This window comes from Zingiber officinale, chromosome 7A (assembly GCF_018446385.1).
Source record: "Zingiber officinale cultivar Zhangliang chromosome 7A, Zo_v1.1, whole genome shotgun sequence".
NCBI classification, from domain to species: domain Eukaryota; kingdom Viridiplantae; phylum Streptophyta; class Magnoliopsida; order Zingiberales; family Zingiberaceae; genus Zingiber; species Zingiber officinale.
In genome coordinates, this window is record NC_055998.1 from 115,574,003 (window position 1) to 115,599,686 (window position 25,684).

At 39.9% G+C, this 25,684-nt stretch overlaps 2 protein-coding genes across 2 annotated transcripts; both read right to left on the minus strand.

The window, feature by feature from the left end:
• Window positions 1–14,047: 14,047 nt before the first annotated feature.
• LOC122002121 lies at window positions 14,048–15,683 on the minus strand. Its single transcript, XM_042557187.1, has 3 exons — window positions 14,529–15,683; window positions 14,338–14,453; window positions 14,048–14,228 (listed from the first exon to the last, which is right to left on the minus strand). The coding sequence occupies exons 1-3, from the start codon at window positions 14,782–14,784 to the stop codon at window positions 14,124–14,126; spliced, it is 477 nt and encodes a 158-aa protein (XP_042413121.1). The 5' UTR covers window positions 14,785–15,683; the 3' UTR covers window positions 14,048–14,123.
• Window positions 15,684–15,807: 124 nt separating this feature from the next.
• Window positions 15,808–25,417, minus strand: LOC122002120. Its single transcript, XM_042557186.1, has 2 exons — window positions 24,674–25,417; window positions 15,808–16,084 (listed from the first exon to the last, which is right to left on the minus strand). Exon 1 carries the CDS (start codon window positions 25,323–25,325, stop codon window positions 24,675–24,677), a length of 651 nt encoding a protein of 216 aa, XP_042413120.1. The 5' UTR covers window positions 25,326–25,417; the 3' UTR covers window positions 15,808–16,084; window position 24,674.
• Window positions 25,418–25,684: the final 267 nt, after the last annotated feature.

The following is a 25,684-nucleotide window of genomic DNA, read 5'->3' on the forward strand; positions in this document are numbered from 1 at the left end:
TTTCATTTTCAAAGGTTAACAATAACCTTGAAAATGCTCTCAAGTGTCAACTTTAACAAGGTTGGGTTAACTACCCTTCCAATTAGAGTTGACACTCTCTAAACTGCATCTAGGGCGTAGAGAATTTGTTCCTAGAACCCAATACCTATTGGTGCTCCTTGGATGCTCTAGGTACTTACTAGGGATAACTTCCCTAGATACCTTTCTAAGGACCTTTCTAGTCTTATTAGAAGCCTTGGTCACTTCTACTAGGTCACTTCTAGGGATAACTTCCCTTGTAACATTCTTTGTGACTTTATTAGGCCTTTTTGGAGCCTTAGTCACCTTTACTAGATCAACTTTAGGGATGACCTCTCTTGTGACCTTCTTTGTGACTTTGTTAGGCTTCTTAGAAGTCTTAGTCATATTAGTATTGCCAAAAGAGCCTTTAGGGATTCCTTCCCTAGTATCCTTGACCTAACCTTTGCACCTAGGGTTGGTCCCATAGCTATATGTGTTAGTGAGAACCCTAGAGTCGATCATGTGATGATAGTTGTATGGACTCGATGTATCATATTCCTATATATATTTATAAAGACATTTCTTTATGGTTATTATACTTACTTGTATTGGTGACAAATAACTGAGTATAATAGCGTCCTTGAGTAGAAGGTTCTTAACTATATCAATCGATTGGTTGAATTGATAATGAGATGATATAGAGAACACTACTCTTAATCATTCCTAGTCAACTATTAATATTCAGGGATAATGTTAATGCGATAAGACTAGCATGTAGGTTAACTCAATGACTTGATCTCACAAGTCATGGATATTAGATATCAAGTTGGCACATGGGTATGCATTGGAGAATGTATACTGCATTACCCACCATGAGAAAGTATCATGGATCGTTATATGAGTGTCATATACTTTCTCATGTGACTATTAGTATGACTATCAGTCCTTGGACCTGAAGTCACCGTGGTTCCCTACATAAGGAGTTGCATACTTTGGCTTCGTCAAACGTCACCCGTAAATGGGTGGACTATAAAGGCGACTACTGGGTATGTAACAAATTATACGGACGGATGTGAGTGATGTAGATGGGATCTATCCCTCCTATATGACGGGAGTGACATCATGATTCTTGATAGAGTGAGACCACTAAGTGAATGGCCATGCCCAAATAGGTCAATATGAGATATTGAGCTCATTTGATTAAAGTAACTCTACTTGGAGTTCAAGACATAAATTGATTAGAGGATGACACGGTCTATGCCTCAATTGATTAATTTAGATGTCAAGGATAGAAGAACATTGTCACATATTGTGAGAGTCACAATTAGTAGTCACAATGGTGATGTTGGATCTCAACATTCTTGTAACTTGGGTAATAATGATGTGTTGCTAGATACCGCTCATTACTTATGTTTCTAAATGGGTTTAGGAGCATTGTCGATGTTACAAGAACCTATAGGGTCACACACAAAGGGCAGTTAGATGGAGATTAGGTTCATAAGATGGACCAAGAGGATTAGGTTCATATGATGAACCAAATTGGATTAAGAGTAATCCAGATTAGACTAATTGAGTTGGACTCAATTTGATTCATATGTCAAATGAGTCTAATTTAGACTATGATTCATTGAATCAATTTAAACCAATGAATAGAGATTTATTAAATTAAATTGATTTGAATCAAAGGTTAGATTTGATCAACCATGGGAGATAAGAGGTCAAGTTTGACTTGACTTGAGAGGGAAGATGAAGGGTCAAGTTTGACTTGACCAAATGCCACCTCATTGTGACTTGGCATGGGCCGGCCAATGATGATGTTCCACATCATCAAAGCTACATCATTGTGTGCCACCTCATGAGGAAGACCAAGAGCCATGACTCTTGGTATTACATGGAGATATAAGAGCTCTAATAAGTGGCCGACCACATTGAATCAAGGCAATTCAAGGCTTCTTCTTCTTCCTCTCTTCTTCTTCTCTCCTTCTCCTCCATTGCCGAGACCTCTCAAGAGTGATAGCACACTCTAAGTGGTTTTCTCGACCTTTTTTCCGTGTGGATACGTGTAGAGGAGTGTACACTTGACACTCTACGAGATCCGGTAACCATTTGGACGAGCGGGATAAGCAAAGGGCATCGCTACAAGGGTAATACTTCTTTTTCATGTAGATCTAAGGTAGATCTAGTGTAGACAAACATGTACATGAATTTTTATTTATCTTCGCACGGATCCGTGGCTAGCTTCGAGGTTTCCGCAACGCAAAAAATGGGTTTTGTGACTCGAAAGTCTAACAGTGGTATCAGAGCCACGTGCGAAGCTTGTACATGTTTGTATTTGTTATTACGAAAAGGTTTCAGATCTGTAAGTTTTTGTAATTTTTCTATGTTTATAGATTTTGTGAGTATTTTTCTTGTAGAGGCGAAGCAACAAGTGTTTGGACACTTGTACGCTTCAAATACCAAGAAAAACCTTCCGAAACGGCAAGGTTTCACCCAAATAAAATTATTTTTTTTTGGGACAGCGGCTTAAGGCACTATTAGATCAGTTTAGGACACTCGCAATATTCATTTCACGAGAAGGGGGGCTGCCCTTAACCCCGCAAGGGGCATTGTCTCGCGATCGCGCCCGAAAATCGCTAAACGGGACCGTCGAGAAGTTGTGACTCATAAAATTGATAAAACAGTAGTAAAATTATAGAAATTTATGTAAAATACATAATTTAGAATTATGTATGATATTGTGATAGTCATGACCCAAAAATCCCAATGTGATTGGTTAAAATTGTTGGACCCCGTGGTAGTTTTGATGTGATCAATCAAGTTGGTTAGACCTTGCGTTTTGTCTGACCCCTGTGTCTGAGTGTGCAGGAACTTAGGAGCACAGGAAGTCGAGCGGAAGACGCAGCTAGCGAGAAGGACGGCACAGGAAGGGAGCCGACGGGCTCGGTGCGTCCGAAGGACGAGAGAGCTGCAGAAGAGTACTCCGGTGGAGCGAGAAGAACGTGCGCGGCGTTCGAGGAACGAGAAGCCGGACAGAAGCCTGCTCGAGGAAAAGGCCGGGAACTGGGTTCGGGTGATCGGTCGACCGAACCCCAATCCTCAGAAGACCAACCGCTGGTGACACGTCAGAAGCCAGCCGTTGGGGGACTGATCGGTCGACCGAACCTCTTGATCGGTCGACCGAACCAACGTTTATCCAGAGACTCAGTCGAGCGTTTTGATCGGGCTAGCGTAGAGGAAGACCGTTGGCCGATCGGTCGACCGAACCTGAGCTCGATCCACAGAGACTGCACCTGGATGGAAAGATGGGCGGGTACAGCAGGTTCGGTCGACTGAACCTGGGGATCGGTCGACTGATCCCTCTCGAGTCAAACCTGATCCCGAAGATCAGGTTAACAGATAGGCTCTAGAACCCTTATATAAAGGGGGTCTCGGGTAGCTATTGAATAACAACGATCATGAACGAAATAGCAACTCTAGTAATCTCTGTTTAAGCAACTACTGTGCTGTCAAAGTGTAAAAGACTTCTCCACCTTCTGAGAAGGAGTTTTTCTTACTGCACTTTTCTTACTGCCCTAGATTAACAATCCTCTTGGTTGTAACCAGGTTAATTTCGTTCTCCTTTTATTTCTGTAGTTGATTTAATATTGTTGTTTTATTTTAAGAGTTGGAAAGCTTTGAGGAGGGTATAATTTTTGTCTGCAGGCAATTCACCCCCCTTTTGCTAGTCCCCGCTGCACCAACAAAAATTGTATTGTAATTCATAATATGGCCTGCGCGCCATTTTTTTATTGTGCGTGTTGTATACGATATGCTACCTGCGCGTCGTGGCTCCCTTATTATGTTCTTGTTGTAAATAGACTCGAATGTAACTCGAGTTTCATATTTGTAATGTACAAAATGAAGCGGTGGAAGGTCCACTCAAGAAGGAGTTACGAGGAGGGTGCTGTCAACACATGGCGGTCAAAAGGAGGCGCTTGAAGAAGCTGTTGACCCTAAGTTGACTGTCTGATCTTTTCATTGGCTTGAGAAGATCATAGTAGGGTCATGACCGCATCACAAATTGATTAATCAGTATATATATATATATATATATATATATATATCATTGCTTGTGTGTATGTGATGCATGCTAATGTTGGATAATTAGTACCTTAATGTGTATATGATACACATTCATGATTAGATTAGATCTTAATCAAGTTAACTCGAAATGCCTACCAAGTTTTGATACCCATCACTACCTCGATCATTTGTTGTTGTTGAATCTGCCAAAGCAGAGCAACGCATATTATCTTGGTAGGGTGTGAAGGGACAATCTTGGTCCCGCCTATCAAAGCTTGGGTGAGAACAAACTCAATTAGATTGAGTATAGCTAGTTAACTCAATTGGATCGGGTAAAACTATAGGCATTTTCCAACGGTTGGGAAGATAGGATAAAGATCACATTTATCTTGATCCTATAAACAAGAGTTGCATAAAGATGTAATTGATAATTAGTTATCTACCGATCATACTAAGTCTTGGGCGATTTAGCCAAAGCTAACTCAAGACGTAGTATGATGTGGATCTTGTCCCGCGAGAATTATAGCTAATTGGTATGAATCTAGTAGTGTGGTTTGACCACATCCATGACTTGATTCTACAAAAGGTCTATAATTCAGTGGGAGCATCATTTAATTAAAGGCCTAATTAAATGATAGTGGAATATGATATTTACTTTCTGCTTTATTTATGTTGTAGATTGCCATGTCGACGAACACAAACATTTTCTCCCTGCGTTCTGTCCTTGACAAGGACAAGCTCAATGGAGCTAATTTCCTGGACTGGTACAAGAATCTAAGAATCGTTCTCACACAAGAAAGAAAACTGTACGTCCTGGAGCCGTCCATTCCGGAGGCACCTCCTGCCACTGCCACGCGAGTCGATCGAGATGCTTATAAGAAGCATCAAGATGATGCATTAGATGTGTCATGCCTCATGCTCGCAACCATGAACTATGAGCTTCAGAAGCAACACAAGTTGATGACTGCTTATGATATGGTTGAACATCTTTATCAACTATATCAAGGACAAGCAAGACACGAGAGCTTTGAGATCTATAAGGCACTATTTCAGTGCAAGATGCAAGATGGGACTCCCGTAGGTCCATATGTACTCAAGATGATTGGGTACATAGAGAACCTACAGAGGTTGGGATTCCCACTTGGCCAAGAACTGACCACTGACTTGATCTTGCAATCCTTGCCAGAAAGTTACAATCAATTTGTCATAAATTACAACATGAACAAAATTGATAAGCCACTACCTGAGCTGTTAAGCATGTTGTGAACTGTTGAGCTCAACCTTAAGAAGGTAAAGCCCAACTCCATTTTGATGGTGCAAAAGCATAAAGGCAAGGGCAAGCCTAAAGGTAAGGGAAAGTTCCAAGCCAAGGGAAAAGGCAAGGTAATGAAACCTAAAGGAGGGGTTGCCAAGGAAATTTCCGACTCAAGTTCGTCTCTCGATGCATTGAAGGCGACGCTGTTCTTGGGCTCTTTCGTATCCGCACATCTTGATTCGTGCACTTCAAATGTGGAAAAGAACTCTTCTAATGTAATTTTTTCTAAGTCTTTTGAAATATAAAAGGCATCTACTAGTGACGCCCATTTTGAATTTCCAGGAAAGGAATTTAGTGCGTACCTTAGCGAATCTCGGTTACTTACCGTCTCTCCGAGATTCGAAAGTCCGGTGATGATTTCCTTTATTCTTGAGTGCAGATGCGCAACTGTCTCATCTTCCCCAAGTCACAGGCCGGTGAGCTGGTTGCGCAGTAAATCACGTTTTCGAGCTTAGCTTTAGACGTTCCTTCGTGTAGCTCGAGGAACTTCTCCCAAAGTTCCTTCGCGGAGTCGTAGTTGCCGATCCAGTTGACTTCTTGTGGAGGAAGAACGGTTAGTAGATGGTACTCTGCTTTGCCATTTGCCACATAGTCAGTCTGCTCCTTTTTCGTCCAGTGGTATTTCTCCTTACCTTCTGGTGCTGTAAAATCGAACTCCATAATTAACATTAAATCACAATCGGTTTTAAAGAATATCTGCATTCGCTTTTTCCAGCTAGCGAATTCCCCTTCAAACTTCTGCGGGTAGATGTTTGGTCCGACCATTAGTTCGGTGCTTCGTTTGGCAGTTAGTCCTCCTGAAGCGTCTTGGCTCTGATACCACTTGTTGGATCGCGGCAGCCGGCTAGAAGGGGGGTTGAATAGCCTATAAAAAAAAATAAAAACACAAAACCCTTCTCGACTTTTCTTAAACTAACACTTGCATAAAATAAATAAGCAGAAAAAAACTAAAGAAAGAGGCACACAGAGATTTACTTAGTTACAACCAAGTAGGTTGTTAATCCAAGGAAAGTGTAGCACTAAATATCTCCTTCAAGCGGAGAAGCCTCTTACAGCAATGAAGCACAAAACAGAGAAGTTAAATTACAAATAAAGCGCACAAGTGTTGAATGAATGAATTGCTTGGATTGATCAAAAGCTTCTGGGCCAAGGCTATATTTATAGCCTTAGTCGGGGTGCCCTAAAAGGGTTCCGAGCGCCCTGGTGGGATAAAACTTTATTCCCAACGAAACGGATCGCACTTGATGCGATCCGGTCAAAAAGCCACTTCCGGGTGCCCGGAATAGATTCGGGCGCCTGGACCACTAAGTCAACCAGGTTGACTTTCTGGTCCGGGCCTTCTGCTCTGGTGCTGCTCGCCTCGGTCCGGGTCTTCCACTCTGGCTCCGCTTGCTTGGGTGATCTTTGCCATCCAGAATAGGGCTCACCCGAACCCAACTTCCGATCTTCTCGAGTAGACTTCTGCTCCGGCTTCTCATCCCTCTGAATCATCGCGTGCTTCCTTCTCGTCCACCAACGTACTCATCCGCAGTCTTCGTCTCTCGGTCGCACCCCATGCCGACCTTCTCGCTAGCTGCGTCTCTTGCTCCTCGAGCATTCTTCCGCTCTGGCTTCTCGTCCCTCGGAACCACCGCACGCTTCCTTCTCGTTCGTCGGTGTACTCTTCCGCAGTGCCTCGTCCCTCGAACACACCGTGTGTCGTCCTTCTCGCTAGCTGCGTCTTCCGCTCGACTACCTGTGTTCCTAAGTTCCTGCACACTTAGACACATGGTTAAAAACTGACATGACCTAACTTAACTTGTTGATCACACCAAAATAACCTTGGGGTTCCAACATTCTCCCCCTTTTTGATATGAGCAACCCAAGTTAAGCTAGGGTAAATAGACATAAAAATAAACTAACTAATTTTGTAATAAAGTGCAAAAAAGATAGAAAATTTTGGTCTACCTTCCCCTAGACTTATATTTTTCCTTCTCCCCCTTTGATCACATAAAAAAAATTGGGTTAAACGACAAACTCTAAGGGAAAATTTTGAAACTTTGAAAAAAATTTGCAATAATTTTCAACGAAAAAGTATTCTAAGTTAAAAAAAAATTCTAAGTAAAACTTTAGGTAAGAAAATTTTCTAAGTAAAAAATACTCTAACTATGAAAAATTTTCTAAGTAAAGTTTTAAGTAAAAAATCCTGAATTAGGAAATTTTTTCAAAAAATTATTTTTGAAAAATTTTTCTAAGTAAAAATTTAAGAAGAAATTTTTAATTTCAGAAGAACTTTTAACTTAGTTTTCTAAGTATAAGTTTTATGCAAAAAAATTTCTAAGTAAAAAAAATGTTTAAAAGACTTTTGAAAGCATTATTAAATTTCAACCTTAATGCTTTATCAGAAGGTTAATTAAATATTTTATTTCAATATTTTGCCTTCCAGGTCGTGACAAGGCACTAGGCCTTCTTGGTTATTGGAGCAACAACCACTTCTTTAGACAAAACCTCATAAAGAAACTCACTGTTTAATTTTCTTGCTAAAAGCGCTAAATCTAATTAGTTCAAGTTCAAGTCAGACAGGACTTTAGAACCCAATATAGGTTCCAGCCTACTGGATTGACTAAAAATTTCTTAAGGACATATCTTTTTGAATTGTTCCTAATTTGTCCCTTATGATATCTAAAATACCAAATTAAATTGTTACATTTTCTAACATTGGTATTAGATGAGCATGCATAGTTTTTCAAGTTATTTACTTGTACTTTTAAATTATCATTTTCTACTTTTAATTTTTCATTTTATAATTTAATTCTGTCGAATTCTTCTATTGGGCAAGATTTAGCTAATATTATTTTTAAATTCTTAATTTATTTTTCTAATTTACAGCAATCCTTTGTTAATAATTTAACGAACTTAAATAATTTGTCGGGAGGAAGAGATCGTACTTGACTTATCTTGTTGATCTTGTTGTCCGTTTCTCCCCCTGAATTGCTGCTGTCTTCCGACGTGACTCTCACTTCATCGATGCTCTCGATGCTCATTTCAGAAGAGCTTGACTCGCAGTCGTCGTCTTGATGACTTTCCATTAGCACAAGTCCGGAGAAGGCTTCGACTTCCGATTCGGATGACGTGTCGTCCCAAGTCGCTTTTAATGCCTTACACTTTTGGACAACCTTCTTGCTTTTATCCTTGTCCTTGTTCTTTAGCTTGGGGCAGTTGTCCTTGACGTGCCCTTCTTCGTCGCAGTGGTAGCAACGGATGATCCTTTTCTTTTTACCCATTTCCTCATCGTCGAGAGAAGACTCCGACTCAAGTTCGTCTCTCGATGCTTTGAAGGTGACACTGTTCTTGGGCTCCTTCGTACCCGTACATCTTGATTCATGCACTTCAAATGTGGAAAAGAATTCTTCTAATGTAATTTTTTCTAAGTCTTTTGAAATATAAAAGGCATCTACTAGTAACGCCCATTTTGAATTTCTAGGAAAGGAATTTAGTGCGTACCTTAGCGAATCTCGGTTACTTACCGTCTCTCCGAGATTCGAAAGTCCGGTGATGATTTCCTTTATTCTTAAGTGCAGATGTGCAACTGTCTCGTCTTCCCCAAGTCACAGGCCAGTGAGCTGGTTGTGGCGTAAATCACGTTTTCGAGCTTGGCTTCGGACGTTCCTTCGTGAAGCTCGAGGAACTTCTCCCAAAGTTCCTTAGCGGAGTCGTAATAGCCGATCCGGTTGACTTCTTGTGGTGGAAGAACGGTTAGTAGATGGTACTCTACTTTGCCGTTTGCCACGTAGTCAGCCTGCTCCTTTTTCATCCAGTGGTATTTCTCCTTACCTTCTGGTGCTGTAAAACCGAACTCCATAATTAACATTAAATCAAAATCGATTTTAAAGAATACCTGCATTCGCTTTTTCCAGCTAGCGAATTCCCTTTCAAACTTTGGCGGGTAGATGCTTAGTCCGGCCATTAGTTCGGTGCTTCGTTCGGCGGTTAGTCCTCTTGAAGCGTCTTGGCTCTGATACCACTTGTTGAATCACGGCGGCCGGCTAGAAGGGGGGTTGAATAGCCTGCAAAAAAATAAAAACACAAAACCCTTCTCGACTTTTCTTAAACTAACACTTGCATAAAATAAATAAGCAGAAAGAAACTAAAGAAAGACGCACACAGAGATTTACTTGGTTACAACCGAGTAGGTTGTTAATCCAAGGAAAGTGTAGCACTAAATATCTCCTTCAGGCGGAGAACCCTCTTACATCAATGAAGCGCAAAACAGAGAAGCTAAACTATAAATAAAGCGCACAAGTGTTGAATGAATGAATTGCTTGGATTGATCAAAAACTTCTGGACCAAGGCTATATTTATAGCCTTGGTCGGGGCACCCCGAATGGGTTCCGAGCGCCCTGGTGGGATAAAACTTTATCCCCAATGAAACGGATCACGCTTGACGCGATTCGGTCAAAAATCCACTTCCAGGCGCCCGGAATGGATCCGGGCACTCGGACCACTAAGTCAACCAAGTTGACTTTTTGGTCCGGGCCTTCTGCTCCGGTGCTGCTCGCCTCGGTCCGGGTCTTCCACTCCGGCTCCGCTTGCTTGGGTAATCTCTGCCATCCGGAATAGGGCTCACCCGAATCCAACTTCCGGTCTTCTCGAGCAGTCTTCCGCTCCGGTTTCTCGTCCCTCGGAATCGTCGCATGCTTCCTTCTCATCCATCAGCGTACTCATCCGCAGTCTTCGTCCCTCGATCGCACCCCGTGCCGACCTTCTCGCTAGCTGCGTCTCTTGCTCCTTGAGTATTCTTTCGCTCCGGCTTCTCGTCCCTCGGAACCACCACACGCTTTCTTCTCGTCCGCCGGTGTACTCTTCTGCAGCGCCTCGTCCCTCGGATGCAATGTGTGCCGTCCTTCTCGCTAGCTGCGTCTTCCGCTTGACTACCTGTGTTCCTAAGTTCCTGCACACTTATACACAAGGTTAAAAACCGACAGGATCTAACTTAACTTGTTGATTACACCAAAACAACCTTGGGGTTTCAATAGTTTTAATATGATCAACCAAGTTAAGTTAGGTCATGTGTATTTAATCCTTATGTATAAGTGTAAAGAAACTTAAGAACATAAGAAGTCGAGCGGAAAACATAGCTAGCGAGAAGGATGACACGAAAAAGAAGTCGATAGGCTTGGTGCATCCGAGAGATGAGGTGCTACGAAAGAATAGTCGACTAGGTAGTAGAATCAGGTACTTGGATGAAAATGAAATGAGATTTCCATCCCTTATTAGAGTGGAGGGCAGATTCTTGAAGAAAACTGCTTTAAGGCACAATTGGTTTAGGAAGACCCCGAGTTCCAATTTCTTGGGATAAGAATAATAATGGAAACTCCGCAAGATCAAGGGGATGTCATATAGGCGGAATAGAATGGTCATGTCGTACATAGAGCAGAAGGTGTTAGGCGCGAATTCCTGGAGTGGAATGCTAACATAATGGCTTATTTCGGATAGGAAGGTAGGAATGGGAAAGTGCAAACCAGCAGAAAGTTGATCCTTGAAGAAAGTCATATAGCCCGGTGAAGGACGGTATGGGCCGTCTTGGGAGGTTAGAATACAAATGTGAAGGCTCTTAGGAATCTCTAAAGATAGATGAATCATCTCTAGGTCACAATTGTCAAAATCAGAGCGAGTGAAAGTGTACCAAGAAGCAAAGGTTTCTTGGGCCATGGATGAGTGAGAAAGAAAGAAAGATCGAAGAAATAACTTACGGATGCAAATCGTGAAAGACGGAAAGAAGTTGACAGAAATTGCCGGAAAAGAATATGGAGGAAAACGAAACACAAGTGTTTTGCCTCTAAGGCACTTAGGGTTTTTTAAACCTTAGCCATAAGAGACTTTTTAAGCTTAGTTGTCCGATCAAAATAGCACGATTGTTTGTAGCCATTAGATTAGAGTCGTGGAACTGAGGCGGATCCGTACAAAAAGACATGCGTCAATTGTCAGGGCAGAGAATTAATAATTCGTGGGACACGTGGTGCTTATCCAGGAAAGGATATTTTTGATAGATAAGATAGCTAAATCATTTCGATAATAATCACCTTCCCATGTATCACCAGCGCATGACTTAGCATATCAAACGTCTGACATGCATTTTTTCCAAGACGAATACAATTGAATAACATTAAGAGGCGGTCATAAGCATGGTCATCCGGTCGAACCAGCCAATTGGACGATCGAGCAGAAATAAGACTCGGGTCTAGTCAGTCGATCATAAACCTCCTTCGACTAGACTTAAAGAGGAGGCTAGTGACACTAAATATTATGAGCGAACCCAGTAGTGAGGTGGAAGTCAAGGTCAAGATGAGGTGACAGTCAAAGTCAGGGTGAGGTTGAGGTGACAATCAAGATAAGAGTATAAGCAGATGACCAAGTCACTCTCACTAAGACTCAACTCCTCACTCCTCAATGCTAAGACATTCAGTACAGAGTCGATCAACTTTAAAGCTGGTCGGACTTAAGGGCCTTAGTGCTCTACACCTCAGTTCCTAGACACACAGAATAAATCTGATCGGCCCAAGGGCTGGTCGGGTTTATAGGGCATAGTTCCCTCTCTTGCAGCACTAAGGTAATTCTCAGTATATGGTCGGCCAACCTAAGCGCTGGTCAATTTTACAGGGCATAGCTCCCTACCTCTCAACATATGTTTGATCGGCCCAAGGGCTAGTTAGGTTTACAAGGCATAGTTCCCTATCTTGCAGTACTAAGGTAACTCTCAGCATATGGTCGGTCATCCCAAGCATCGGTCGGGCTTACAGGGCATAGCTCCATATCTCTCAGCATATGGCCAGTTAATCACAACGTCGGTCGGGCTTACGAGGCTCAATGCCTCGACTTATATATAAGGCAAATGTATGAGGCAATTCTTAGTATAAACTTGGTCGGTAAGAATTGGTTGTACTTAAGGGACTTAGTTCCCCATTTCTATTGTCAGTCTCCCATCATACAGCCCGTCGGCTATTAGGTCAGTCGGACTGTCTACACGGGACAACATTGTTAGTGAATTGCAACAACCTATCAGAGAATATTCTGCTTCTATAACATATACGTGTGATGGAACCTTCCTCGATGGATGACTATACATTTTCCATCACTTAGCATTCTAACGGCATATTCTGTCAATTGTCTCATTGATGGTAGAAATTATAAGAAACGATTCATATACCAATAACAGAAGATTGCTCAGAGAATGACTACACATTTTCTAGGTTGTACATATTCCATCACCAGACATATTGTGACACCAAATATTTCCTGTCACCTCATTATTATGAAGGTTATGAGAGGCAACATAAAAGGAGGGTTTCTCTCTGTTGGCGAGGTACGCAAAAAATATTCTCACGCTTTACATTGCACATATGCATCTCCTGTTCAGTAGCTTTTCTACTTTTTGTTCGACCACCGTTAGGGGTGTAATCGAGCCGAGTCGAACTCTTGAATGTTTGAGTTTGACTCGTTTATAATCGAGCTGAGCTCGAACTTTATTTAACGAATATATTCATGGCTCACGAGCTTATTCGAATTTTTATTGAGCCTAAATGAGCTTAATAAATATAAATTATAAATTTAAATATTCATTAAAAATTAAATTATATATTTAGAGAAAATTATAATATTCTTATTAAAATTTATAATTTTATTCTAATAAATACATTTAATATATATGTTTAGTATACAATCTATAAATTCAATATCAAAATTATTATTTTTTTATTTAAAAGTTGATTCATGAGCTTAACGAACATATTCACGAGTTAACAAGCCGGCTATTGTGAAGCTTGAGCCTGGTTTATTTATCTTAACGAGCCTCATTAAATGAGCTCAAACGAGCTTTTATTGAATCGAACTTTGAATAGCTCATTAGCGGCTTAATTTATTTACACCCTTAGTCACTGTTCTAATTTGAGCATTGGAGAGTCTGTACTAAAGATCCCTTCCATGATTCTTGCTCTATCATTCTCTTTGCCCTCTCTCGATGTGTGTAGAGGAGTCATTTTATTCACAATTCAAAATCTTCTCCCAATCAATAGTAGAATTACGTTACCTAGTACGACATCACCTTCACTTTCAAATAGGATCAGCGGCACTAGTCTCGTCATACTCCTCCTGGCCGCCCGAGGCTCCCTCGGAGTCACCGAAGGCATCCGCGCCCGCCGCAGTTGGGACCCTTTCAAAGTTCCGACCACGGAGAAGAATCCCTCCAGAAAGCTCCCAACGTGTCCCCTGCTTCTAACCCAGAAGCGAAGGTTGATTCCCTTGCCACCTCCCCCTCCGCCACCGCGTTGGAAGGAGATGCAGACGCTCCGGCCTCCACCAAAGACAGAACCTCACCGGCATCCGTGCCTGGTCCAGCGGGCGGGGAGAGCAACGAGGAGCACAGCGGAGCAGCCCCGCTGCGGCGGCAGCCTTCGGCAGAGTCGCGCTAGCGGCGCTCGCTTTCTAAAAGCCCCGCGTCATTGTGAAAGGGAGGTCGATCAGTCAACGTGAGAAGGCTGCTGTTGGTAATTAAAAGCTAACAATCTCGTGTTTGATGCGATTATCAATGGCAAAGGGAATTATATCGTTTAGCTATTTTTGAAAAGAAGATGTTTGAAGTATTTAAATCAACCGAAAACACACAAATCATCAGAAAATAAATCATTTCTTCCAATAAAATGCTTCAAATTACAAGTCTTCATCTCAACAACAATATTTTCATATGTTCATGGTCACTGTAAACACACAATCAGCTCGACATTTCTGAGATGATCTGAAGAGAAGGGCGCCAATGCCTCCCTCTCACTTTAACCTCTGTGATGGTTCTCTGCCCACCCCTCTCTTGCTTTGCTATCTGTTCATTTCAATAACAGAATAGTGAGAAAAACAAACACACTCGAAATGCTTGATCTTGACTTGACCGATTTGTTCTACTTCCAATCTGCTGAGAAAGCATCATGTACCTCACATCTTGTTTCTGAATCCTCTCCTGTTCCTTCTCTTATCTGTTGTTCGTGTCCCTGCTTCCTCACCAATTCAGCTCGGCTCTTCTTCAGTTTCTCGTGAGCCTTTGCGATTTCTGACAAAGAAGATAATTTTTTGAAAGAGAAAGAAAAAACAAAATTGAAAAGTGTAGAAATGAATAAGAAAGAACCTTGGGAGGTGACCAGCCGGTAAACCCGGCCGAGCAGGAGCACGTCCTTGGCACCGAGCAGCCTCACCCTGGTGACCCGACCGCCGTCCTGCCGCTCCTCTGCCGGGGCGCAGAGCGTGACGAGGGCCACACGGTGGCCCGGGTTGCTCCTCATGACCTCCGCGGCGCTCGTCGGGCAGTGCAGCCTCTCCACCTTCCCTCCGGGGTGTTGGATCACCACCGCCGCCGCATCGGCCGCTGTCTGGCAGTTCCCCATCGCTCCTTCTCCTACTGCTTCTCTTCTTCTGACGGAGGAAACTGCATGCCTAAGGAAGAACGGAGCATTCGACCGACTGCAGCTGCTGCATGCCTTGCGCTGCTTTGCTTGTCTTATTTAATGAGAAAGGAGGCAGAGACTGGCTCAAAGCTCTTTACGCGATTATAATATATGAACAAATTAGGCAGAACGAGCCAATTGGCAATGTGATGGATGAGGAGGAAGGAGATGAATTAGAACATAAACATTGCAATATGATCTCATCATCTAGAATCCAATATGATCTCAAAATAGGACAATTCAAGAACAATGGAGGCCAATTCAATTGGGAAAAATAGCTGAAGCAAATCGAAGTTGAGGCCAATTCAAGAACAAACAATCATTTGGGAAAAATAGGACAAAAGAACACACTGGAACTCGGCACAGAGATCTGTGAGAATCTTTATACCAGTGATTGTCTCCATCTCTAAGACTTGGTCTGACATTATAATTAAGATGCTCAGGAATTTTAGTGTTAATCCAGTTTTGTTAGGTTTAGGATCATAAAATAAACCTAAAACATGTCAATTTACTACTAAAAAATAACACATCAATTCAAGAAATTAAATCATATTGAGTAGCAATTCGATTTTGAATCTTGATTGAATTGTTCAGTTTAGTTTCGGTTTAAAATATTTTTTTTTATGGTATCCACCCCTATTTTGTAGACTTTCATTGATAGAAGTCCAAGAACAATTATTAGCCTTCTCACATAAACTGAAATGCTATTCTTTATTTAAAAAATGACTAACCAGTCCATGAATCTTTTCGTTAATTTTATTTATGTAAACTCTTTAACTACAACGAATAATTTCAGGTTATTGTTTATAGGTTTAAAAAAAATTAATTTCCTTAATTTTGTATGAACTTGTATATCTGTGTTTGACATAACATTACAAAGAAATAAATAACTCTCAGATTCAGTGAAAGTACATTTTGTGCTCTATATTTATTTATTTTATCATCAGCATAAAGAAATGATTATATTTTAGACAGCAAATTGATCATTGCCTCTAAATTGTATAAACAGAGAACTGGTACAAGACCCCAAGTTAGTGGCATACAAATGCTTGCAGGAAACCTAATCAAGATAAGTTGAACATTTCATACATCATTCAAGAAGATCAAATATTCCTATTCATTTTTATGGCTTGAATAAATACTGGATTAGAAGAATAAGCCCCACAAAAGTAAACACCAAAATGATGTACTCGCAGCTCTTTCTACCTGCCCGAATTGTCGATGTCCTTCAAATGTTTACCTGCTAATAGCAACTTGTAAGTATTTTTCATAAATCGTCAGAACTAGAGTACCAACAACAAATTAGATAAAAAGTAATAAAAGCCCAAGGATAAAAAAGAAAATTCCCAAATGATTGTTCGATAACAAGTAAATGAAACAACATATAAATAGCATGTCAAGTTTTGCAAAGCACAATTCCAGGACTTGAAAACTCAACCGCTAGTTTTTAACAATCTTCATCGTGGAACATACAAATCTTGAAGATGTTTGTGTCATACTGTGTTAGTTTGTAAATATTATGCAAGATTCATTGTAATACAGGTAACACAAAGGGCTGATGTTTACACAGGGTGGATAGGCATTCATGATAACCCAAGATTAGTTTCAAAGCCAAGCTGATGGAATACTATTGGTTTTGGTAAAAATGATAGATTAACCACACAGCGAACTGTAATATGGAATTTATTTAACAGAAAAAGGAAACATTTTGGGTCATATAATAGAAGTAAACATTATGCCAAACCACACACCAACAAAACCAGAGGAAAGGGACTTCCATAAATAGCATGCCAACCCACACCCCAACACCTAGGTTCAAAGATTCAGTTGTCACAACTGTGTAAGTCCATCTGTTCTTTCTTCCACCAACCTAGTTTCTTCCAAACTTGTTTTCTTTCTTTGTCTAACTTATCTTTCCACCCTCTATTTCATGGCCACCATGCACATGATCAAATCAGAGTCAACCAACCTAGGCTGATTTCGCTTTTTATCATCCAGTGAAGAAAGGGACTCGAAAAAATAAAGAGGAAGAAATCTTCCCAAAAATTGATGAGTCGGAAACAATCAATTTTGACCAACTCAGGTGATATGAAAGAAATAACAAATTTGAGATTTGGAATTGTCTTTGGTAATAATCTTGTCTTGGGTATTGGTATCTTATAATTTGGTAGTAATTTAATATGTATTCTTTGGTTTGGTAAGAGTTTATTGAGATTATTGTCATTCTCAATGGTATTTCTTTCCTTGTTTGTAGGGGTGTCAAAAATGAACGACCCGACGACCCAACCTCAGTCGACCCAAAAAAAATCAGCTTCGGGTTGGAGCATTTTCGGGTTGAAAATTTTCAGGTTGAGTTGACCCAGGTTTACCTAAATATAGGGTTTAGTGGGGTTTTTTTGTTAAATCAAATTTTATTTTGAAAATTAAGATGTTTTTATGTATATTAATATCAATGTTAGTATAATAATGATGGAGTATTGAGATAAAAGTGAAGAATTAAAGAAAAAATAGCCAAAAAAATAATAATTTTGAATCAGATTTTCAGGTTATCCAGGTTGGGTTCGGATTGGTCGGGTTCTGGTTTAGGGGTTTCGGGTTGAATTCGAGTTCGGATCAAGTTCGGGTTGGATTTAAAAAAAAAAATCAACCCAATCCGACCCACCTGAATTGACACTCTTATTTGTTTGGTAGGTGTTGAGTCTAAAAAAGAATTGTCATCTCTACTTATTTTTCAATTTTTGATTAATAAAATTCTCCTTAGTCTTTTTATGATGTTCTCTTTCTTGTTGTGAGATAGTTATTCCTCCATCAATTTCAATCCAATCTTGTGTGGCATTTGAGGGTTCAATTTGGTGTTGCATCAATTTGGTACCAGAGTGTTATCGTTCTGCATCATCTAGGTGAAGGATTAAATCCACATGGGTGGACTCAATCCGATTAAATCCCATGGGTGGACTTAATCTTTATAAGATGGGGTTACACTTGATTAACATGCACACAATTAATTGTCATTAAAGAACTAAACCTCAATTAAGTGATCTAATGTTTGATTGCATATAAAGGAATTTTGGATTAAATGGAAGTGGATTCAATGTGTAGATGTAATAATCCGGTTCATTAACATTGATAGGATATCAATGATGGATGTGCTTTAAGGTGGGATCATGATGGGTTTGGTATATAAGGGAAGAAGCTCTCTAATTTGGGCATCATCTTGATCTTATATCAAAAAAGTTTTCTTGAGCTTCTTCTTCCTCCTCTCTTCCCCGTTATAAAGGACTAAGGTTGCCGCCCAATCCTGCACAAGATCATTCAGCGCTTGCAAGCTCGACTAAGCAAAGCGAGGAAGAAGATGGAGACTCCTAAATTCTTCCTCGCTCTGCTTAGTCGAACTTATACTATCGCCAAAGCAAAAACTATTAGGGGTGCTAGGAGTATTACCATAGAGTGATGTATATCCATACTTGGGGCGGAAGCTCACAAATTAAGTTAAATTTCTAAGTCATGGGCATAGTGTGTCGGCACAAAGGAAGAGGCACTATGTAGTCGATTAGAAGTATTGTGAGTAATGCTAGACAACATAAGTTAACTAAGGAAGCTCATGAATAAAGTAACACGAGCATAATGCATCAGCTTAAAGGAAGGTGAGTTATGTGACAACTGAAGGTGATCATTAGTTATTTAGAGAGTAACAATTTAGTCCAAAGACTTAATATAATGTTGCACTAGATATCTCAATTAATGCTCATAAAGTTGCATCTTTTGTTTGTTGCATTATGTTACTACACAACTATAAAGATACATGCTTTGTTTAGTTGAATTAAGCTATGTTTTTTGCTTTTATTTATGTAGTGCTCTCAATGTCTGCTAACTTGAACAACATCCCTATGCTTATTAGCATAAACTTTGACAATGGAAAGAGCATATAACAGCATTGTTTGGCTGCATAAATCTAGACTTTATATTTAGGCATGATCGCCCTACACTTTTAACTAGTGATTCCACTGCGGATCAAAAGGTGATCTTTAACAAGTGAAAGTGATCAAATCGCATGAGTTTAATAATTATGAAGATGTCTATTTCGGAATCACTTAGAGGTTCAATTACTGAGAATAAAGATATTAAGACCTTCATTAGGAAGTTAGCAAACCGATTCGCCTCAAACGAAAAGGTTGAAACTACTACATTTCTCACGAAGTTAATGTCCATGCGGTACAACGGAAAGGGTAACATTAGAAAGTACATCGTGGAGATGTCAAACTTGGTTATAAGGCTTAAAATACTAAAGTTAGATATGTATGAAAGTGTAATTGTGAACCTTATCCTAATCTCCTTGCCTACATAGTTAACTGCCTTTAAGATAAGTTACAACACTCAAAAAGAGAAGTGGACACTAAATGTGTTGTAAAGGAAGAAGAGAGATTAAGAAATGGCACTCATAGTGTTCACTTTGCACCCTCATCTCAGTATTTGAACTAGAAGAAGAGAAAAGATAAAAGATAAACAATTTGCAATAACTGGGGCTTCAGGTAATAAGGTGCAAAAGCAGCAAGATCCGAACACAATTTATTTTTTTTATAAAAAGAAAAAGAAGGATTGCCTCAAATACATTAATTGACGTGTCAAGAAATGTATACTTCCCAACTTTGTTAGTTCAGAAGTCAATCTAGCTACTGTACCTTATAATACTTGATGGATAGATATGGATGTAACTATTGACAAAAGTGTAACTATGCAGGGTTACCTTATGCAGGGTTGCCTTAAGAGTTGAATGTCAATTGCTGCTGAAATATTCATCTATACGAGAATTGGCAAGCAGACAAAAGTAGAGACGATAGGTGTCTTTAGAGTTTATTTAAGGAGCAATGTACTTTTGAATTTGAAAAATACATTTGTAGTGTCGTTTTAGACGGAACTTAATTTTTATTTCATGTTGGGACAAATCTAGATGCACTTGTTCATTTGGAAATGAAAAGTTTTGTATTTTTCGAAATTCTATCTTGTGTGGCACTGGTTCGTTAATAGACAAACTATACAGATTGGGCACTGAAACTCATACGGATAATATTGAGATGCATAGTAGAGGTGTAAAGAGTGGTATGATAAATGAGAATTCATCCATGCTGTGACATTGGCGTTTAGGGCATATCTCCAAAGGGTTTAAGGCAGAGTAATGGAATGAGAGCTTATATATACGGATATATTCCCTAGGGGTTCTTGAATGATCAAGCATACTTTGTAAGCTTCATAGATAAGTATTCCTGATATAGATACACATACCTTATTCATGAGAAGTCGCAAAATCCTAGACATGTTTAAAACCTTCAAAGTCGAAGTTGAAAATCAACTTGACAAAAAGATTAAGGTCGTAAGATCAGACCGTGGTGGTGAATACTATGGTAGATTTGATGAATCATGGGTCATTTGCAGATTACCTTACAGAGTGTGGAATCGTGGCGCAATACTCAGCAGAATGGTGTAGTCGAGTGACGAAACCGGACTCTAAAGGGTATGGTGAGAAGTATGATTGTATTGTCTTCTATACTGAAGTCATTATGAGATGAGACATTCAAGATTGTGATTTACTTACTCTGTTCCTAGTATGGCGATAACAAAAACCCCATACAAGTTGTGGACAAGTAGAACGCCTAGTTTTAGGTATCTACATGTCTGGGTTGTTCAGTTGAAGCTAGGCCTTATAGGTCTAACGAAAGTAAATTGGACTCAAGAATCGTTAGCCGTCATTTTGCATAATACTCTAAAAACTTAAGAGGTTTCAAGTTTTACAACCCTTTAAGTAGATCCTTTTTCAAGACGGGAAATACCAATTTATTGAGGATAGTCGAAGCACTAAAGTTAAGAAAATATCATTTGAGGCGAATATTGGTGATCTTAATATGATAACTACTATACAACTGATAGTGAAATGGTTTCCATTCCACATACAATTGAAGTTGCAGATCCAGAAGGGGCAGTTGGTCATTGATATTTCCATGTCCCCTCTAATTCAATTGGAAGGTATGTCATATCAAATAGAGGTATTTCCTTCCACGGTTGAGAATGACTCCGAACTATCTCAAGATCAAATGCTACTAAGGAGATCCATTAGAGAGAGTTTATTCACGATGTCTCGTGATTATATATATCTCCAAGAGCATGAGTTTAATATAGGGTTGGGAGATAATCCCACATCATTTCAAGAAGTCAAGCAATACCCTCATTTGTAAAAATGGATCGATGTCATCAGGGAAGAGATAAAGTTTATGGCGGACAACGATGTTTGGGAACTTGTCAAATTGTCTAAAGGTGTGAAACCTGTTGGTTGTAAATGGATATTTAAAACCAAATGAGATTCATATGAAAATATCGAAAAGTATAAGGCACACCTAGTCGCCAAGGGATTTACTCAAAAAGAGGACATTAATTATAAGGAGACTTTTTCGCCGGTTTCGACGAAAGACTCCCTTAAGGTAATCATGACACTTGTAGCTCATTATGACCTAGACCTACACCAAATGGACATTAAGACTGTGTTTCTCAATGGAAATATTGAGAAAACTATATACATGGTGCAACCGGAGAACTTTAAATCGAGAGATTTAAAGCACCTAGTATGTAAATTAAGAAAGTTCATTTATAGTTGAAAGCAGACATTTAGTCAGGAAGTTTGATCAAGTGGTTTCTTCATACGGTTTCAAGGAGAATCCAATTGATTGGTGTTTGTAAATTAAGTAGCAAGTTTATTACACTTGTTTTCTATATGGATGATATATTGCTTGCAAACAATGATAAGTTTCTATTACTAGAAACTAAGTCATTTCTATCCGGTGAATTTGAAATGAAGGACCTGGGTGATACATCCTTTGTCTTAGGCATACAAATTGTTCGTGATCATTCAAGTTGCACACTTGGACTATCACAAAAAGTCTATATACAAAAGGTGCTCATTTGGTCTGACATGAAGAATTGTGCTCCTGGCGACACTCTTGTATCAAAGGGTGATAGACTTAGTTAGCAACAATGTTCACGCCATGAACTTGAGATTAAGGAAATGCAGTAATTCCCCTAAGCATTGACAGTAAGGAGTTTGATGTATGCTCAGGTATGTACACGTCCGGATCTTACATACATTGTGGAGATGTTGGGAAGATATTTGAGTAACCTGGACCAGAGCATTGGAAAGTTGTAAAGAGGGTTATGTGGTATTTGTAAAGAATGAAGGATTACATGCACCAGGGATCAGGTCATCTGGAGATCATTGGATATTCATACTTCGATTTTGCTAGATGCTTAGATAGCAAAAGGTCCATCTCAGATTATGTCTTCATGTTGGCAGGAGGAGTTATATCATGGAAAAGCGTCAAACAAATGCTAATAGCTAATTCCACTATGGAAGCAGAGTTTATTAAATGTTACGAAGCTTCCAACCACGGGATATGGATGTGAAGCCTTATCACAGGTCATTGGAGGTATTGACAAGTCATTGAGGATCAACTGTTAATAAAACTGCAGAATTATATTCTAAGAACAACGACAGTTCGTTGAAATCTAAATACAACGACATAAAGTTTCTAACAATTAAAAAAAGAGTTCAGAATGATTAAATTATGATAGAGCATATAAGGGCAGATTCTATGTTAACGGATCAGCTCACCAAAGGCTTGTCACCCAAGGTGTTTCATTATCATGTGTTGAATATGGGGTTCTTCCTTTTGATGAAGTAATCATTTTGTAAGAATCTGTATTTGTGTGATGCTCTATATTAATGAACACATGTATTTTTAGTTTATTGTACGTCCTAAAGTTTTTACATGTGTATGAAGTTTTAACTCTCTGAACATATGGACATCATGATCTACTATTGTGATTTTGCATATAGTTTTGTAAATATGATGTGAGACTCTATTTACTATTGTGGTTTTGTATATGGTTTTATATATACAAGTCATATGGATGAATCATGTTTTACCACTGTGATTTAGCATAAGATTTTGGTAAATATAATTTGGACCTGATTTGGGTCGTAAGGACTTATTGAGAATGGGCATCGCATTCCGTGTCATTCATGTACTACACATCCACATTTGATTTATGTCGTTAATGATATTAAAACTATGATTACTGGGTCTTGTTATAGTTATAGTAACTCTGACTTCTTTAGTCATATATTAATTAATTTAATGGACCAGATTGTTTAAAGGGATATTTAACTCCTAAAGTTTTAGCATGTTGAGCTCAACTAAAGGGTTGTGTGGTGTATAAGAAATCAAATATAGCCCAAGTGGGAGATTGAAAGATTAAATCCACATGGGTGGACTCAATCCGATTAAGTCCACATGGGTGGACTTAATCTCCATAAGATGGACTTACACTTGATTAACACACAATTAATTGTCATTAAGGAACTAAACTCCAATTCAGTGATCTAATGCTTGATTGCATATAAAAGGGTTTTGGATTAAATGAATGTAGATTCAATGTATAGATCCAATAATTTGGTTCATTAACATTGATGAACTATTAATGATGGATGGACTTTAAGGTAGATGGTCCATGCATGATGAGCTTGGTATATAAGGAAAAAAGCTTTCTAATTTTGGCATCATCTTGATCTTGTATCAAGAGGGTTTTCTTGAGCTTCTTCTTCCTCCTCTCTTACCTATTAAGAAGGACCTAAGGTTGTCGCCCAATCCTGCACAAGATCATTCCGCGCTTGCAAGAACTCGGGCAACAAGTAAGAAGCGATGGATTCAAGTTAGCCCATTCATTTGTTGTTTCGGTTTTCAGTTTTGCCTTATTGATGTCTGATAGCTAGATCCGGTTATTGATGCATGATTGATTAAGTTCCATGTATCTATTATTGCTTTCACTAGGCTGATTTCAAATCATCATTAGTGAAGGAAATAACTTAAAATCATACAGGGAACAAATTTTCATCAAGACCAATCGTAGCATTAGAAAATTGTTTAGAAGTCATAGAGGGTCATTAAGACTGAATGTATCCAACAGCCTTGATGGTTGAATAAAACACGAAATAGGCAGTGCTATAAGACTTTTTTTCAGTTCATGACTCCAAAATGAGAATTGTCTCATGAACTGACTTCTAAGCATAGATTTGCTCACTTAGTTCTATTAGTTAATTGACAGACTTAGAACTCTTTTCAATTCAAACATTACAGCTTCAGGTGATTGTACATCTAGAGAGGCTCTCCAAATAATTATCTAGTAGTTTGATCTTCTTTATTGATAATTTGTGCACAATCTATCCTCCATGTCAAGAAATTTAATGTTGGTGAACCGAAATCATGCAATAAGAACATAAGCATGCTTAGCAACCCTAGGCAGAGGGATAATGCCATCAACCTTTATGATCATTTAAAGCATTCTAGAAGCAAAAAAGAAAAATGCTACTTAAAAATATGTATAATCAAGCACAATGCAGAACAAGGACATGCAGAATTCATGAAAAAAATAGCGTTATATGCTGAAAACTTTAACAACAAGAAGATCGATGATAATTGTCAAGTTCTAAACTTCACAAATATATCCACCTTTATGAAACAATGAAGCTAAAGGTCTTACTGAAACACATAGAACATCCATGTTAATATGGAAAACATGAACAAATGGAAGCTTTTTAGAACGCGATGTGAATTCATAGGATTTTAATAACTCATCAAAGAGGTACTTTAAAGTGGTTTCAAAGATCGGAGAAACTTTACTAAAAGACACTGAACTTATCAGTTAACTCTCCATGACAGGGAATTTGTGAATGTATCATGCAAGATACGATTTTGATGCCCTAGTTGGAAAAGTAACGCTGGCATACCTCAAGATTCAGAATTGCTTCCGAGAGGGAAGGAGAATATCTCCTGCACAGGGGAGAACTCGACGAGCCCGATGTCCATGGCGTACCCGGAGACAGGCAGCTTGAGGTCCCGAAGGATGCAGAAAGCGTCAGCGATGCGGTTCCGTGGCACATCCTGGGCGACGGAGCAATGTGGAACCCAGGAATCAGGGCGGAACTCCTCGGGCGGTTCGATCCCTTCCTTGCGAAGGGCGTCGCACACCTGGGAGTGGAGGTGGAGGAGGGCGGCGGATGGGGTAGGGGCGAGGAATAGCACGCCTCCTCCTCCTTTTCCGGCGTCTGAGGGGGAGGTGGAAGGGAAGGCGCCGACGGATGAAAGGGAGAGGGGGAGGGGGTCGAGGCGGGCGGCGAGGGTTCGGATGGGGAGCTGGAGGCGGAGCGGATCGAGGGAAGGAACGGAGAGAAGGGTGAGATGGGGGCGGGCGGAGATCTCGATGAGTTTGGTGCTGATCTGGCGGCGGGCGAGGACGTTCCACGCCTTCAGCACCTGGTTCTCCAGCGCCGGATCGAAGTACAACTCCACCGCGTAACCCTTTTGCTGCTGCTGCTGTCCCGTCACTGCCTCTGCTGCCGCCGCCGCTGCCGCCTCCGATTCGCCCTGCCCCTGAGCCATCGCGTCGCGCTAGAGCAGATCTCACTTCGACGCGGCCTCTTCTCAAAGTTTCTTCCTAGCGACCAAAAAAAACGAAAAGAAAGAAAAATTAATTTTGCTCCCCAAATTTGATTTGTATATCTTGGTAAATCTAGAGGAGAGTAGAGTGTCAAAAGAGTACTCGAAAAGAAACCTATTGAGATGAACTCCTCATCCAATGAAACGAAGGTAACAACTTGAGTATGAGGCGGAGGTGAGAAATGGTTGAAGAGGATAGTGCTTCGAGGTGGGCCAGGCACTCCCACTAGATTCGCAGATTTCCGTTTCTAGCTCGTCCGGTTTAGATTGAATCTAGTGCTAGTGAAAACTCCTTAACACCA